The sequence below is a fragment of the Rattus rattus genome, chromosome X (assembly GCF_011064425.1).
Source record: "Rattus rattus isolate New Zealand chromosome X, Rrattus_CSIRO_v1, whole genome shotgun sequence".
NCBI lineage: Eukaryota > Metazoa > Chordata > Mammalia > Rodentia > Muridae > Rattus > Rattus rattus.
This window is the reverse complement of record NC_046172.1, coordinates 66,042,089-66,060,308: the sequence shown is the minus strand read 5'-3', so window position 1 is coordinate 66,060,308 and position 18,220 is coordinate 66,042,089. Positions and strand designations below refer to the sequence as shown.

Genomic DNA, 18,220 nt, shown 5'->3' with positions numbered 1-18,220 from the left:
TGAGTCACCTAAAGCAAAGAAATAGAGGACTTAAAGTACTGGATGTATCCTTAATAAAGGACCAGCTTCCTTGCTGCTCCATAATTCTAGGCCCAACCCCCGAGTAATGAAACTATTGTTATTGGGAAGAATAAATGCAAGGGTGTCAGTATCTTGGAGGGACAGGCAGAGAGAAAATATGCATATTTAAAGAATTTTGGAATGTGTGACTACAAAGCTACCAGAAGTACAGGAGAATTGTAAGATAAGACATAAAAATAATGTTGAGCTGGCTCTGATGGCTCGTGCCGTCAGTTCCAGCACTTAGGAGGCAAAGGCTGACGGGTCTCTGAGTTCAAGACATCTTGATCTAGATTTTATCTACCTACCCCATAATATCTGACTCCTCTTCCATGTGAAGTATATTCTTGCTTTGATTCTTACCTTTCACTGTATTTTTTCTAATAGCCAATTATCTCATCCTTGTAAACACATTCAAAGCTCCTTTGTATCAGCCTTAACTTTTCCCCATAAAAGGGACCTCAAAAAGCCAGTAAGCCAGCTGGCCAGACCTCAGTCCACCTCTAAAATAAAGCTCGCGTAAATTGGACTGTTGTGGATTTGGTCTTTCTCCTCATATATTCAGGTTTAACAAAAATTCTAGACTTCTCACATAGTAAGGAAATCTTCTGTCATTGAGCTATATTATCCCTAGACCTTGATCTGATCCATTTCTTGTGGGGTTTCTTTTGTTGGTTGATTTAATGAGGAAGGTGAATGAGAACTCAGAAAAGAAAGAAAATGAAAGCTTAATAGAATAAGCACATCAAAGATGCCACAGCCCTGAACTCCAGTGGCCTCCAACAGGAAGCCAAGAGCCCAGCAGTCTCCTGGAACCAAGGTACTCAAATGTCCCATGGTTCCTGGATTCAAAGGGAAGTCTCAAGCTTTGACACTTTGAGTCAAAACACTTGGGAAGCAGAGGCAGGAGGATATCTTTTAGTTCCAGGCCACGGACTGATCCACATAGTGAATTTCAGGACAGTCAGAGCTATGCAGAGAGACCCTGTCTCAAGAAATAAAAGGAGAAGAGAGAAGAGGGAGGGAGGGAAGGGGGAAGGGAGGAGGGAGGGAAGGGAGGGAAGGGAGCAGAGAGAGAGGGGAGGGGAGGGGGGGGAGGACAGGACAGGATAGGAGAGGTAACAAAGGAAAGGAAAAAGGAGGAAAAAAAGGAGGCTTCTTTGACTGTCTTCTTGGGAGTTGTGAAAAAAAGTCTCCAAGAACCAGTGGGGGGGACCAGATGTTGGTGGTCACCATGGTGATCTGACCAGATCTCTCTGACATACATAAACAAACAAACAATCTGCTGGGACTGGTTTCTAGGGCAATCAGGGGTTTTGTCTTACTTTGGGTGTGGTGTTTGCTTTGTCTTTGAGCCAGGGTCTCACTCTGTAGCCCAAGCCAGCCTCAATTTTGTGGCAATCCCCCTGACTCTGTCCTCCATCCTTGGTGCTAGAATTACCAGTATGAGCCACCATGACCGACACATCTATCTTATAGACGTGTCGTAATTTAAATAATTTCCTACTGACAAAATAAACACTTCTAATCTATCTCTGCAATGAGTCATACAGGAATGAACATGATTCTAATTATGTTTTGAGTACATATACATGAACATTACCATAAGATACATTTCTAACATGTAATTACTATTTCAAAAGATAAGCGCTATTTAAAGAATTTTCATCTATAATGCCAAATTGCCTTCTGGAAATGTCGTATGATATTCACATTTATCATCGCCCCAGACAACATTAAATGTGTCATTCTTTTTCATCTTGACAGTTTGATACTTGAAAGACAGTATCTTAGGGCTATAGATATAACTCAGTGGTAGAGCACTTGCTTCCTATGTTCAAAGCCCTAGATTTAATCCCCAGTAACAAAAAGGGTATGTCTGTGTTTTCCCAGGCAGTACCTGGCAGATTCTGGTGTTTCTACTTCCTAGGGCCATCTCCTCAGAGGCTTAACAGCCACTGTGGTCCAGCAGTACTGGGAATAACTGCTGGGCAGGAAGATAGTTGTTGTATACTTGGAAGACATCAACATTTCTGGAAACTTCTACAGAAACAAGTTAAAATAGCTGGCCTTCCAAAGCAGATGAACAGCAATCTTTCCAGTGACCCTTACGACTTTCAGGCCTTCAGTCATGTCTTTTAGTTCACTGTACCAGTCATGCTGCCAAGAATGAAGCCAGGCTGCCTGGGACTGTCTTGGGTGTTTGATAGAATTCTTTTATCCCATGACAAGAAAAAGCTGACCATGGTACCTGCCAGGATTTGTAACAGGACTCATATCTTAGTAGATACACCCCAACCCCAGTCACTTTTTTTTTTTTTTTTTTTTTTTTCCGAGCTGGGGGACCAACCCAGAGGGCCTTGCTAGGCAAGCGGCTCTACCACTGAGCTAAATCCCCAACCCCTCCTCTAACCCCAGTCTTAACACAACCAACTCTATAATGAAGTAGCACTCAGATTGTAAAACTCAGCATGTAGACAGCGCCACCTACAAAAAGAAGAAGAAGAAGAAGAAGAAGAAGAAGAAGAAGAAGAAGAAGAAGAAGAAGAAGAAGAAGAAGAAGAAGAAGAAGAAGAAGAAGAAGAAGAAGAAGAAGCCAAGTCCTAATCCATCAAAGTCCATAGTTTTGGGCAAGTCTCTTGCCTTTGGACTTCGCAATTTATTTCTGGCTAACTGTTTGTGTTAACTGAAATATATCAACCCAGGACATTGGTTTTGGGTTTTAAGAACTCACTCCAAGGGGTTGGGGATTAGCTCAGTGGTAGAGTGCTTACCTAGGAAGCGCAAGGCCCTGGGTTCGGTCCCCAGCTCCGGAAAAAAAAAAAGAACCAAAAAAAAAAAAAAAAAAAAAAAAAGAACTCACTCCAGTAAGGGGTGGTGCTGCACTGGAATCTCAAACCTTTTTTTTTAAAAGATTTATTTATTTATTTATTATACATATACATATACACACACACACACACACACACACACACACACACACACACACATATATATATATATATATATATATATATATATATATATATATAATATACTGTCTCTGTCTTCAGATACACCAGAAGAGGGCATCAGATCTCATTACAGATGGTTGTGAGCCACCATGTGGTTGCCGGGATTTGAACTCAGGACCTCTTGAAGAACAGTCCGTGCTCTTAACCACTGAGCCATCTCTCCAGCCCTGGAATCTCAAACCTTAATCTCATGTCCAATCAGTCTTCTCAGATGGATACCCCACAATCCCCCAAGGTTGTGTGTTAAAGCCTACTAGAAAGTTCGCTTACCTGAAGTGACTGGCTCCTGAGGTCACCTGGAAAAACCCGGTGCTGAGGGCTGTCCTGGAGAAGAGGCCGGCCAAGATCCACTACCGGAAACAGCAGCTGGTAAGGCTATAGAAACAGGCAGGGAAAAAAGTGGAGAAGAAAATCAGAAAGTTCACAGAGGTCTCAAGCCCAACCACTGCTGATGTGAGCTGGGTAGACTGTTTAAAAGAAGAAAGAAGAAAGACAAGAAGAAAAATTGGGAAGAAAAGACAATGCTGTATCTTTTAACCTATACTTAAACTTTAACCTATTTTAAAGTTTTTTATTTTATTTTCATTTTTTTTTTTTTTTTTTTTTTTTTTTTTTTTTTTTGGTTCTTTTTTTTTTTGAGCTGGGGACCGAACCCAGGGCCTTGCTTCCCTGGCAAGTGCTCTACCACTGAGCTAAATCCCCAACCCCTTATTTTCATTTCAATTCAAGTGTGATAGTGGGGTTGAAGGGCAGACCTGGAGCACACTAGGCAGGCACTGCACCATAAATCGTGTCGCGCCCATTTTGCTTTTATTTTAAGACAGTGTTTCCACTGAAGTTGCCAGGCTGGCCTTTTAAGGAACGTACTTTATAGTTCAAGCAAGCTTTGGATTTGTGATCTTCCTGCTTCAGCTTCCTGAGTCGCTGAGATTACAGGTTTGTGCTACCAGGCCCATTTGTTTTGTTTTCTTTTTTGTTTTTTGCTGTTGTTGTTTTGTTTTGTTGTTGGAGTGATTTTTTTTTTTTTGAAACAAGATCTTACTGTGCATTCTTGGCTAACTTAAACTCATGATATGGCCCAGGCTGGCCTCAAACTCCTGCCTGAGTTCCTCACCATCTACTCATAACCACACCCACCTCCCACCCCACCCCAACAAAACTGTCAAGATTATAGGCATGGGCCATCATGCCCAGATAATACCCTTTTTCAACGTTATATAGTCTTTTCCTTTTTCTTATTTTTCTTTATCTTTTTCTTCTTCCTTTCTTTCTTCCTTTCTTTCTTTTAAAAACAAGGTATTGGGCTGGAGAGGTGGCTCAGTGGTTAAGAGCACTGACTGCTCTTCCACAGGTCCTGAGTTCAATTCCCAGCAACCACATGGTGGCTCACAACCATCTGTAATGAGATCTGATGTCCTCTTCTGGTGTGTCTGACGACAGCTACAGTGTACCCACGTACATGAAACAAAATAACTCTTAAAAACAAAACAAAAGAAAACAACCAAACAAACCCAAGGTGCCATATAGCCCAGGCTGCTAAGGATGACTCATGGTTAGTTTTTCCAGCATATTATCTGTCCCCTTATCCTATTATCTGCTACATAAGTGGGGACAATTTGATGGCACGAGACAGAACCTCAACTTATCCAAGAAGAAGAACCAATACATAAGATTCAGCAATGTAGGGGTTGAGATTTAGCTCAGTGGTAGGCGCTTGCTAAAAGGGCGCGAAGGCCCTGGGTTCGGTCCCCAGCTCGAAAAAAAAAAAAAAAAAAAAAAAAAAAGATTCAGCAATGTATTCATTCGATCAAGTAAGACCAGAATAAAGAACCAAGGGGCAGCTGGAATTAAGAAATACTATGGAACGCTATGAAGGCCTTAACTCTGCTTCCCTCGGCTTCTCAGCCTCATAGCCATCAAACAATGGAAGTATCCCTTGCTCTCTAACAGCTGACAGTTGCAAAGCTTAGTTGAGACTGGTTACAAACCTAGGTTAGATAAAAAGTTAGTGACTAGTTAAGACGTTCTTAATCATTTTAAGTAGTCTTGACCTGAGGCCAGGCAAATAGGATGAGTCTAAGACAGCACTTCAGTTTTGAAGCCAGTCTGGGTAACTTAGTGAGAATTCATCTCAAAATAAAAACCTTTTAAAGGGGGCCTAGAGGTGTAGCTCAGTGGTAAATCACTTATTTAACATGTGGGAGCCATGGACTGGGTACAAGCCTCAGCACTCCTTAGCTAAACCAACTTTATTGTTTCTTTGTTTGTTGTGCAAGAAACTGACCCCAGGGACCTGGCTTTAATCCCAGCACTCTGGAGTCAGATAGATCTCTGAGTTCCAGACCAGCCTGGTCTACAAATTGAGTTCTAGGACAGCCAGGGCTACACAGAGAAACCTGTTTCAAAACAAAACAAAAATAGCACCAACAATGGAGGGGGAGGGAGGGAGGAGGGAGGGAGGGAGGGAGGGAGGAGAGAGAGAGAGGAAATTGAACCTGATCTTGATGCTGAACATGCTCCACCACGGCTGCCCCCCTCTTCATTATAGTTTGCTTGGGTTTCTTTTTTCTTTGTTTTTCTATTTGAGACAGGGTCCTGCTTTATAGTCCAGGCTGACCTCTAACCCCAAAGCCCCCGTGCTAGAATTGCAGGTATGCTCTACGAGGCCCAGCTATATGTTTTTAGATTTACCCAGCAAATGAAAGACGGAATAGGAAGTTTTCCCATCCACTTTTCACTCTTTCTATCGTTATTAAGTATTTCTACTACTAAGATACATTTGTTACAACTAGTGAACCAATATTCACGTATTAAAGCTCAAGGGGTTTGTTTTGTTTTGTTTTGTTTTGTTTTTGTTTGTTTTTTGTGTTTTGGTTTGGTTTGGGTTTTTTGTGATAAGTTCTCAGTGTATAGCCCTAGTGTCCTGAACTCACTATATGGGCCAGGCTGGCCTCAAACTCACAGAGATCCACCTGCCTCTGCCTCCTGAGTGCTGGGATTAAGTCATTTGTCACCAGGCCATTTTCTGCTCCAGTAACCTAGGCAGTATATGGTTACATTTGTTTGTTATGTTCTGATGGTTTGGTTTTGAACCCCTAAGCACAAAATTATTTTCATTGCTACTTCATAACTTTAATTTTATTTTATGAGTCATAATGTAAGTATTTTTGGAGATAATCCCTCCGGACAGGTTGAGAACCGCTGTTCTAAGCTGTTAGAATTGGTACTATTCGCACGACTGGACTAGGATTTTAGACTCATCACATCTCATGAAGACATGTGATTAGCCTTCTGTATTCTTAGCTTCTGCTTCCAGAGACTCAACCAAATTAAAAACATTTGAATAGAACTTTGGCAGTGGTGGCCCAGCACTCGGGAAGCAGAAGCAGGTGGAGCTCTAGGAGTTCGAGGCCAGCCTGGTCTAGAGAGTGAGTTCCAGGATAGCCAAAGCTACACAGAAAAACCATGTCTCCAAAAACTAAAAACAAAAACCAAAATAAAAAAAATCAAAATTAAAAAAAACAAAGCAAACAATAAACAAACAAACACAGAAGACAACCTCTCCCGGAAAATGTTCAGATTAAACTACAAATTTAGGTGAGGAAACAGATGAAAGAAAAGGTGTTATAGAACTTGACTAGTCTGTGTAAGGCCCTGCTTTACTCACCCACAGTACCAAAGATAAAAGTGAGGTTGAGACAGGAGGATTGCTTTTGAGTTGGAGTTCCAGGAGTTCCAGGCCGGTGAGAGACCCTGTGCAAAAACAAAACAAGATAAACAAACAAACAGTAAGACAAAACCACAACGTTGATTCCATTTCACATTTTAAAAGGACCCAGGATAAGTTGGGAAAGTATTTTTAATTATCTAAATCCCTTTCAACTACATTTCCTTGACCATAACTTCTTATAATAAGTTGAGATCAGTGGATCCACCTATTCCTAATGGGTAGGCTGCTGGAAACCAATTCATGATTATGAACTATGAAATCACATTCCACTAACAAAAAAGTCTTCACATTCACGGATATGAGCCAAAAAAAGCAGGTCCACCTCTGCCAACTAGATTTTTCAGAAAATCGTGAAAAGAAATTGACAAAATACGAGAGGACCAGAGTTTAAAATAGCCTTTTCTGGATGTACTAGTAGTGGAGTCTTAGAACAGAGGCTGCTTTCAGGGTCTCTAACAGGTCAGGTCTAACTTGCTCCAAGGAAAACAAACAAAAATAATGGTGAAAAGGTGAGGGTAGGATTTTTTTGGCATTTAAGCATTGGGCCATTTGTGATTTGGTCATACTGTGGTCTGGTTGAACATTACGTTAGTTCTTCTTCCGCCAGGTAGCCAGGGAGAAGTCCTTATCTCCCTATTATTTTAGGGACAATGTAATTTCCTTGAAATGATTGCTTCTGCTTAGAGGGTAATTTAATCATGGAGTAATTTGTGCTCTTCCTGGAATCAAAGGCGATTGCAGGTTGAGGACAATGAGACTTTCAGGGCTTGCATTTTAGAGAACCAGGAACTGACCATGGTAAAAGCTTTCACCTTTGTGCCTTCAGCCTTGAAGTGGTTAGGGATTTACTTCTTTTCAAACAGGCTTCGAATGATTAGCATGGCCTTGTGCTTCATTAAACTATGTCTGAAAGAAAACAGGTACATTTTTAAAATAATAAGGCAGAGAAGTTCAGGTGAGGAATTGAGTGCCTTTTAGTACAAAGTGTTTTTAAATATCTGTTCTACTAATATGAAAGCTTATGAATAAATGTTTAGAAAACTCATACATGGTGAGTCTCCTCTCTCTCTCTCTCTCTCTCTCTCTCTCTCTCTCTCTCTCTCTCTCTCTCTCTTTTCTCCCTCTCCTATACAGAATCTGGATGAGCTAAAGTCATATTGACAGTCCAAAACAGCCCTGGATTTTAGAATTAATGACTAGAAAACAAAGGAGGGGATGAGTTTGGTTTTCATAACTGGCATTTCTTGACAAAATGATTAAAATATGGTACTTTACAAGGCCTGTGGAAACCCAGGCCTGGCCTCTACAGGTAAAGTAGAGCATTTAGGAGTCTAAAAGGAATGGCTTCCATCTCACTCTCTAGGTATAATCTTTAGTCACTTGTATACAAAAGCTGACATGTTCATTTAAAATGCTAGGCCAGGCCCTACAGAGGCACAGGGAGACTTTTACTCACATGTAATTAATACTATTTCTGTATTAGCTATAACTATTGCCTGCCTTACCAATTATAATGAAGCAGGAAATAATTATAAACATCCTAAGGAAACAGAGAGCTTTGGACCTTGTGATAGCCTAAGTAGCGGTCTTAGCATCTGTCGGTACAGTTGTCTCCTATTCCAGCAGCGTTTGGAGTCCAGGCCACTCCCCTTGGACCAGAGCCCATCTCCATTCCAAGACTTGTTGATAGTTTGCTACCCCTCTGTGTTCCTGGTTTGGAGAAGAGGGTTGTGTCCATGTGAGTATAGGGGAAGAGAGAGCACTTCTGTGAACAACTATGACAGGTAGGTCTTCTCCCAAAAGTTTTCAGAGATGGTCAAATTAAAATGCAGATCTGGGGGCTGGAGAGATGACTCAGTGGTTAAGAGCACTAGTGGCTCTTCCAGAGGTCCTGAGTTCAATTCCCAGCAACCACACGGTGGCTCACCACCATTTGTAATGGGATCTGATGCCCTCTTCTGGTGTCTGAAGACAGCTACAGTGTACTTACATATAATAAATCAATTATTTTAAAATGCAGAATTAGATGGGGAAAAGAGATGACTAAATCCCCCCAAAGGAGCCATGAGTGTAGTCCCAGCTTACCTATCATCCCATCTCCTCTGTGGCTTCCTCTCAGCCTCAGGAAGACTTTGGCCTGAGTCTGAGTCCAGTGGATCTCCAGTAACACCTAGGCCCAAGACAAGCAAGCGGGAGTCAATGAAGCCCACCTCCAGGTGTTTACAGACTAGAGTAGGAGTGAGAAATGCCCAATGTTGCCTGTGGCCCACAGTCCACCGTGCTAACATCTCTCTGGACTTAGGTCCCCAGAGACAGAAAGTAGGGCCTGCTTGTCCCCACACCACCACTTTCTTTCCCCAAACCACCAGATCTTTCTAGTAGGCAGGCACATATTCGCCACAGAAAGATGTCTAAAGTGGGACAGGAGACCCTTGCCCCCCCACACACACAGAGTAGCAGTAGTAAAAACAAATGGGCCCTTAAAAGAGTATCTCATCTGTACTTTCAGAATTCACGTCAGACCCAACTCGTAGCTCTATGCTTGGCTAGTGTGCATATAGGGGTGTATGTGTATGTGTGTGTGAGTGTGTGAGTGTGTGTGTGTGTGTGTGTGTGTGTGTGTGTGTCTCCAATGGCTGCTTTCCAGAACCTCCAAAGTAGCATAAATTTAGTTTAGAATGGACACAGAAATTTAGGGGAGAGGGAGCAACTAATCATCAAGAAATAGAGATGGGCCCTTGTCCACAGAGCTCTGCAGCAGGAAGTCCATGGGTAAAGGCTTAGGCAAGTAAATCTGGGCAAATGCCCTCATTATTTAGGAAACAAATCCTGACTTCAAAGTATTCAAAGTAAACTCCCCAGTCTCCTTAGTGTCTCTCACCTGCAGTATTGAGGCTCTGTTTCCCTACTGGGGTCCACACTTGCTAACTGCCTAAGCTCAGATCAGTAGCTGCATATCCTGTTTCTTCCCTGCATTTAGGCTCCAACTAATTCACTGCTTTGTTTTGTTCTTAACTTTTTGTGTGAGCTTGAGTTTAGAGGGGGGGGGGTAGTCTCAGTTAGCCCAGAACAAGATGACAAACTATCCTCCTGCCTCCACTTCTCAAGTACTAGCTATTCCTGAAGAGATGTGCCATCCTAGCAACTTTTGCATTCTCATTTCTATAGCTTTCAGCCCCCTCCCATGCCACCCCCCAGTTTTGGGGGCAAAATTGTTCTTATTTTCTATATGGTTTTAATTGTATTTAACCTTTTACATCTAAAGTTGTGAAGTGCGATGGTTTCAAGTGTGAAAATAGAGTCTTTAAAACTCTGCATGAAAGAGTCAACAATAGGGTGCTTCCCAGCTTATATGAGGCCCTGGGGTTCATACTCCAAAACCACCAAAAAGGGGGGTCTTCGATAACACATTACGTCAATGAAGATGCATCCCCGGCCTGTGTTTCCGTCTATTACAATGAGGGTAATATAACAATCTCCAGGTTTAGGCAGGAACTAGGCAGATAAAGTAAATGTTTAAAAGAATACTGAGAACATATGACCAGATGGTTCAGTAGCTAAAGGTGCTTTCCACCAAGATTGATGACTTGAGGTTGATCCCCACGGCCCACATGGTAGGCAGGAATACCAACTCCCACAAGATTCATCTAGCCTCTACAGGAGTGTTATGGTTCTCTCTCTCTTTCTTTCTCTCTCTCTCTCTCTCTCTCTCTCTCTCTCTCTCTCTCTCTCTCTCTCTCATCAATATTCATCAATCTCTATTGCACATATAAGCCCAAGGCAGCTGTGGTTGCCTATACAAGATCAAACCAACAAACATTCCGTCAGGGAAGGAGAGGCTATTTATTGCAAACCCATCTGCAGAGGAATAGGTGTTGGCAGGTGATTAGTTGATTAACTATGAGGAGAGGAAGAGTCATTTTTCTTTGAGGTTATGGCTGCTCATAGGTTGCCCATGCCCTAGTGAATGCTCCCATACCCATGCATCTTAAGCAAGGCATTTATTGAACACAGGGATTATTAATAAGAAAAAGAAAACATGAATTTGGGAGACTGGTTGAAGGGTCCTGGGAGTTGGACATGTTCAAAATACATTTGATTTCTTTTTATCTTGTATCTTTTTCTTTTTTAAGATTCATTTTGTGCATGTGAGTACACTGTCGCTGTCCTCAGACATACCAGAAGAGGGCATCAGATCCCATTACAGATGGTTGTGAGCCACCATGTGGTTGCTGGGAATTGAACTCAGGACCTCTGGAAGAGCAGTCAGTGCTCTTAACCACTGAGCCATCTCTCCAGCCCCCATGTGATTTCAAATAATAAAATAGTACTACATGAATGCAAAATGTTTTAAATGGTGTCTGGAATTCTTGGGATTTTGCAGTTGAGCCACAGGGGCAGGGATTACTAAAGTACCGTGTGAATATGTCTACAAGAATAGAGTAGTTCGGGCTGGAGAGATGATTCAGTGGTTAAGAGCACTGATCGATTGCTCTTGCCAAGGTCTTGAGTTCAATTCCCAGCAACCACATGGTGACTCACAACTATCTGTAATGGGATCCAATACCCTCTTCTAGTGTGTCTAAGGGCAGTGACAGTGTGCTCACATTCATACAATAAATAAAAATAAAATCTTAAAAAAAAAGAAAAGAATAGAGTAGTTCACTCCTGCAGCTTCATGCTTCTCCAGAGCAGCGTGTGCTTGTAGCTTCCTAATCCTTCCAGAGAGACTAAAAATAAGTATTTTATGAGAAATGTCCTCCTTTTTTGTTTGTTTACTTATGACAGGACCTCACATAGCCCAGAGTAACCTATACCTCACTATATAGCCCAGGGTTGGCCTTAAATTCCTAGTCCTACTGCTTTTTTTGATTTTCCTTTCAAAGAATGGAGATTGCAGTCCTGCAGCACCTGTCCCTCATGTCCACTTCCCCCAGAGCCTCAGGAATGTTAAAACCTAGGGTCTAAGCCTAGGGCCTCAGGAATGCTAAAACCTAGGGCCTGCACCTAGGGCCCAGGGAATGCTAGGGCAGCACTCTATTCTCCACCAAGCTTCCTCCTCAGCTCTCCCCTTTGTAAATGTTGGCATCTAATTCACAAACACTGTAAGCAATGTGAGGGTTAAATAATGTGCTTGTGAGCCTGCTTTTCTGTCTTCTGGTATAGGAATACTGATGAGACCAAAACAGGGTGTTCTTCCCCTGAGTAGAAAGAATTACCTAAGTGAAGAAAAAAAAAGGAGTCTATTCTTGAATGTGCCTTAATAAAGGGTGTTTTTCCTGTTCAATTCCAAAACTCCTGAGCACAGGAGAAATAAAATTCGAGAGGGTTTGAAGGGATGCAAATATAGGATGATCCAGGGCTGGACACATAGCTCAGTGATAATGCCTGGAATGATGTCTAGGCCCTGGGTTTGATTCCCAGTACTTGGGTTAGGGATGGGGCAAGCACATGCCTCCTTTCTTCTTTTCCTAGAAACAGTCAAGCCCAGTGAGGCAACTAAAGCAGTTTGTGTTGTCTAATGTAGGAGTTTTATGGGTTTTTGCAGATTAGACTGAGTTGTCTTCTTTGGGGGAAGGACTATGTCACTGTGCCTGGATTTATCTTATTGAAACAATTCAAAAAGTGACAAAATCAATTCTAGAAGGCAGGGGGTCACAGAAGTGGACTGGCACTATTGATTGAAAGAGTCTTTCAGATGAGAATGATCACATGCATGTCCTCGGGAGGTTCACAAAAGAAAAGAATGTGGTTTCCAGTGTAAAAATGAGTTGCATTTCTTGAGCACGTTTATAGAACAAAAAAAGCACAAAAGCTCGCTAATCTTTTTTTATATAAACCCAGTCATAATCAAGGTTTGACATAAGGCATTGGCTTCATTGTTTTCTGACCAGTGCCCATGGTTCGTGTTGTTACAATTAACTGTCCATTCTGGGGGCGGTGAGGGGGGTGTGAATTCTTGTTATTATTGTTGTTGTTTGTTTTTCTAGTGCTGAGGATGGGTTACAGTACCTTGCACAAACTAGGTAAGAACTCTACCACTGAGCTACACTCCCAGTCCCAAATGACATGTTTTTATGTCTGTGAAAGTGTTTTTCAGAAAACTCCTGACTGTAAATATTATTTTGACCTCTGATTATATTGTTTGGAATCACAGGGACAATTTTATTAGAGGAGGGAAAGAATGGCAACAGCAGAACACCTCAGGGCAGGCAAGCTGTAAAACTTCACCTGGAGAATGGAGAAAAGGACAGTGGAGTCGGGGAGCACTGGAGAGCTGACTAAAGGTGCACAAGCAACCATAAGGCAGGAGGTGAGGACACTGTGAAGAAAAGCATGCTTCAAAAAGAGAAGTGAGGGGTTGGGGATTTGGTTCAGTGGTAGAGCGCTTGCCTAGCAAGCACAAGGCCCTGGGTTCGGTTCCCAGCTCCGGAAAAAAAATATATTAAAAAAAAGAAAGATCAAAAAGAGAAGTGAAGGAAAAATTACAGTTAAAAGAGAGTAGGCAAAGAAGAAGAGGAGGGGGCTGGGGAGATGGCTCAGTGGTTAAGAGCACCGACTGCTCTTCCAGAGGTCCTGAGTTCAAATCCCAGCAACCACATGGTGGCTCACAACCATCTGTAATGGAATCCGATGCCCTCTTCTGGTGTGTCAGAAGACAGCTACAGTGTGCTCATATACAAAATAAATAAATAAATCTTAAAAAAAAAAAAAAAGAAGAGGAGGGAAGAGGAAGAGGAAGTAGAGAAAGAACAAGAGGAAGAGGAAGAAGCAGAGGAAGAAGGAAGAGGAGGAGGAAGAAGAAGCTGGTGGTGGTGTCTGGAGAGATGGCTCAGTAATTAAGAGCACTGACTGCTCTTCCAGATCCTGAGTTCAATTCCCAGTAACCACATGGTTGCTCACAACCATCTGAGCCATCTGTAATGGAATACAATGCCCCCTTCTGGTATGTCTGACAGCTACAGTCTGAAAATGAGCTACAGTGTACTAATATACATAAAATAATCAAATCTTTTAAAAAGTGAGTAAACATGTCTCTACATGGCTGCAGTCTATAAGATTCTGCCTTCTGAAGAATTTTTCGACATTTTAGAAGCTTCAAACTATACTTAATCTTAATGATTATATTTTCTTTTGTATGTAAAGATATGTAAATCCAAACTGTATTATCAATATCTGTAAGTCCATTATATGCTGTTAAAGGTTTTTGTTAAGGAGCGAAAGAGATGATTCAACGGGCTGGAGAGATGGCTCAGAGGTTAAGAGCACTGACTGCTCTTCCAGAGGTCCTGAGTTCAAATTCCAGCCACCACCTGGTGTCTCACAACCACCTGTAATGGGATCTGATGCCCTCTTCTGGTGTCTGAAGACAGCTACAGTGTACTTACATATAATAAATAAATCTTTAAAAAGAAAAAAAAAGAGATGACTCAACAATAAATACCACTTACTCCTCTTGTGGAAGGCATTCCTGAAGACCCACGTTGAACACTTCAAAACCACCTACAAATGGCAGCTCCAGGACGCTGAAGGCACCTGCACTCACAAAAGCATAATTCAAATTTTAATAAATATTAAAAAAAAAACAGTAGAGCTGGAAAGATGGCTCAATGCTTATGAATACTGGCTGTTCTGAGGACCGATTCTAACCATCACACCCCCATACATGGCAACTCACAAACACCTGTAACTCCAGCCCTAGGGGATCTGATGTCCCCTTCTGGCTTCCATGGACACTTCATGCACGTGGAGCACAGACATACATCCAAGTAAAACAACCATAAAATATAAAATAAATTATTTAAGTTCTATAAAATAAATAAAAGATTTTTTGATGCTTCTAACTTTCTCAAAATGATTCATAGACATTATATATTTTGTGGTTTATAATTGTATGTACACTGTATAAAATGTAAGAGGTTTATAATTTCTAGTTCCAGCACATAGGAGGTCTAAGCAGGAGGATCACTGAGCTCAAGGTCAATCTGGTCTACGTAGCAAGTTCCAGAACAGCCAGGGTTACATCGAAAGGCCCTGTCTCAAAAAAAAAAAAAAAAAGGAAAAATTTTTGGATCTTATTATTAGTATAATTTTCATTTCTATTACTAATAGCTTGTGTGTGGTGCATGCACATGACACATGCCTGTGAGAAGATAATTTTGTGGTTTCAGGAACTAAACAAGTGGTCAAATTGGCATCATCATGTAGCAAGCACCTTTACCTGCTGAGCGGGGCCGGTTTCATTTCACTGGCCTAAGATGTCTTTCAATATTATTTAAAGTTAATAAGATCAGAGCTCGGGTGGTGGTTCACACCTGTAATCTCAGCACTAAGGCAGAAGGAGAGATGTATGTGGAAGACTCGAGAATAAGATAGCTTTTGTCTGCTTGATTTCCACATTCCACATATGTTTTTTTTCTTTCCTTTTTTTTTTCGGAGCTGGGGACTGAACCCAGGGCCTTGCGCTTGCTAGGCAAGCGCTCTACCACTGAGCTAAATCCCCAACCCCTCCACATATGTTTTTGGAGGTCAAATCTAAGATAGCATGAGCTCTTGATTAAAAACCAGAAACCAAAACATCAAAACATCCCTTAAAATAAAACCAACCAAGCAAAAAGCTGACAAAAATCAAATAATCTAAGTTATCAATATAATAAAATTAAATTAAATATAAAAACTTATCAAAGTCGTCAATATTTTCAGAAACACTTTTATTTGCTCTAAAAGTCTCTGAAGAAATGTTATTTCCTCAAAATGCTCTTGCCCCCACCACCAAGGAAGTAGTTTCTCTTCTTATCCTTTTAAGTCGGTATTCTTTGCTTCAAGGCAGTTTATTTCTATCTGACACACACATATATATTATTTGTTAGTAAATTCAAAGGTGATGTTCCAAACTTGTTCTGATTTTTCACTATCCATTCTAATTTAGTGTGTCAAAACGAAGCATACTCAAAGGACCCACCAGTTGTGTGCCATCCAAAATGGCTGTGCCCTATCTGAATTTCCTCTTGGCAACCAAACAGCACATCGATCATAATATTTTTGACGGGTTTCTTCCCCAACAAGTCTTTTCCTGCTTTAAGATGGTAATTATGGTGGTATAGGTATAGTTTCATCTATCACCCTTTCAGTTAGTAAAGAAATGTTATAAAACTGCGTAACTAAGTAGTAAAGGAGGGTTTAGGGGAGGGTGTTAAGCGGTAGCCTCTATGGGGCATTCCCGGGCTAGATGTCCTGACTCGCCACAGCGGTAGCAGCTGACTTCGCTTGCCTTGCTGCAGTTCACCGCCATGTGGCCATTCTCACCACATCTGTAGCACTTGATTTGGGTACAGTCTTTCTGGATGTGCCCAAATTCACCACAAGTGTAGCATTTCTGTTCTTCTTGCCGGTCGCAGTCCCGAGCCAGATGACCAGGTCGGCTGCAGATGTAACAACACTGCTCCCTCTCTCGTTTAGCCTGGGTACAGTCCTTAGCGATGTGGCCTCTTCTCCCGCAGTTGTAGCAGGTGTCCTGGAGAAGATCGCAGTCCTTGGCATAGTGACCAGTTTCACCACAGCGATAACAGACATCGGACTGGCTGGCAGAGCTGCATTGGGGACCTCTGGTTCGACCTCTTGTTGTTCGCCCTCGAGTTCCTCCCTTAGGACACTCCCGGGCCCAGTGGCCAGAGCGTCCACACTTGAAGCAACTTTTACCGCTCATGGGTACGGTGAGATCTTCCGGTGAGCAGGCCCACACACCGCTGCCACGGAGCCCCGAGGCTACCCCCCCCTACGATGGCTTAGATGGAAATGGCAGCTTTTCCTTGCAGGCCTCTGTGACGTTTACCTGAGCTTTTGCACACGGCCCCAACGGCCACGTCACAAGGCTTTGGGCTTTTTTTTTTTTTTTTTTTTTTAACTTTTTATTTTCTTATTTAATTCAGTTTAAGTTGGTTTAGTTTTAGTTTTCTTGGACAGTGGATCTCATCTCACCACCTACTCCAGCTTCATCTTGAACTCAAGATCCTTTTGCCTGGTCTTATGAGTGCTGGGGTTACACATATGTACCACAGCACAGGACTACCTTTTTTGGGTTGATTTTTAACACTTGAGTTATTAAATTTAAGTTTGAATCGCTTTCTGTTGAGGAAGTCTGACCTGTAGAATGTTTCAGTTAGTCTCTTTACATGTGGTGGCACAGGCCTAAACTCCCAGACTCAGGAGGCCTACACTTCAACGTTGGGTACATAACAAGAAAACTTGATTACTTCCTAGATCACAAAGAAAGCCCTTTGCATACTTTTTATGTTATCTTAATTAACTAATTCGAGGCAGGGTCTCTCTGAGTAGCCTGTATTACCTGGGACTCGCTATGTACCATAGGCTGGCCTCAAACTTGCAGGACTCTTCCTGCCTTAGACTCTTGAGTGCTGGGTTTAGTGGTGTATGCCATATCCAACTTGGATAATTCATGTTTGTTCTTAATATGTTCACAGAAATAAGAAATCCACAAGCGCTGGGATGTAGCTCAGAGGTGCAGTACTTGTGTAGTAGCATGTACACATCTAATAATCCAGAGCTGAAAACAACACATTAATATATTTTTTCTAAAAATCTACAATGAGATTTGCTCACAGTTTTTATTTAATTTTTTAAATTTTTATTTATACGAGAACACTGTAGCTGTCTTCAGACACCAAAAGAAGGCATCAGATCCCATGACAGATGGTTGTGAGCCATCATGTGGTCACTAGGATTTAAACTCAGGACCTCTGAGAACAGTGCGTGCTCTTAACCACTGAGCCATCTCTCCAGCCCCAATTTGCTCACAGATAACACACTTTATTATTATTTTATTGTTGCAAGCTTAACTTTCCATTTTTGTGGGAATGAAGGCTTTTCAAATAGCCTTCAAGTATCTGAGAATGAACCTCTGATCCTTGGGTTTCTCTTCTCATAGATGTTTTCCAGACTGTTTATACCTTATATATGGACATGCTCACTTAAACAAATACAGAAGTATTAGGCCTAAGAAATTAGCCATCTTTTAATTTTTCTATTTTGTTGTTTATTTGGCTGTTTTTTTGAGTCAGGGTTTCATGTAGCCAAAGGTGGCCTTTAACTTTATCCTCCCACGGCTGCCTCCTAGTGCTGGGTTATAGATATGTGATACCACACTCACTTTTACATGAATGAGTGTGTGTGTGTGTGAGAGAGAGAGAGAGAGAGAGAGAGAGAGAGAGAGTGTGTGTGTGTGTGTGTGAGAGAGAGAGAGAGAGAGAGAGAGAGTGTGTGTGTGTGTGTGTGTGTGTGTGTGTGTGTGTGAGTGAGTGTGAGAGAGAGAGAGAGAGAGAGAGAGAGAGAGAGAGAGAGAGATACTGGAAGTCTAACAAGGTCTTATACATGTTAGGAAATCACTCTACCACTGGGC

General features: G+C 41.8%; 1 protein-coding gene across 1 annotated transcript; it reads right to left on the bottom strand.

Moving 5' to 3' along the window:
- Positions 1-15,997: 15,997 nt before the first annotated feature.
- LOC116889364 (cellular nucleic acid-binding protein-like) lies at positions 15,998-16,510 on the bottom strand. The gene has a single exon (XM_032890471.1). It carries the CDS (start codon positions 16,508-16,510, stop codon positions 15,998-16,000), a length of 513 nt encoding a protein of 170 aa, XP_032746362.1.
- Between the last annotated feature and the right edge of the window lie 1,710 nt (positions 16,511-18,220).

What these genes read in the sequence shown, in the direction of transcription:
- LOC116889364 (XM_032890471.1), bottom strand. Translation starts at nt 16,510, where the DNA reads ATGAGCGGTAAAAGTTGCTTCAAGTGTGGACGCTCTGGCCACTGGGCC.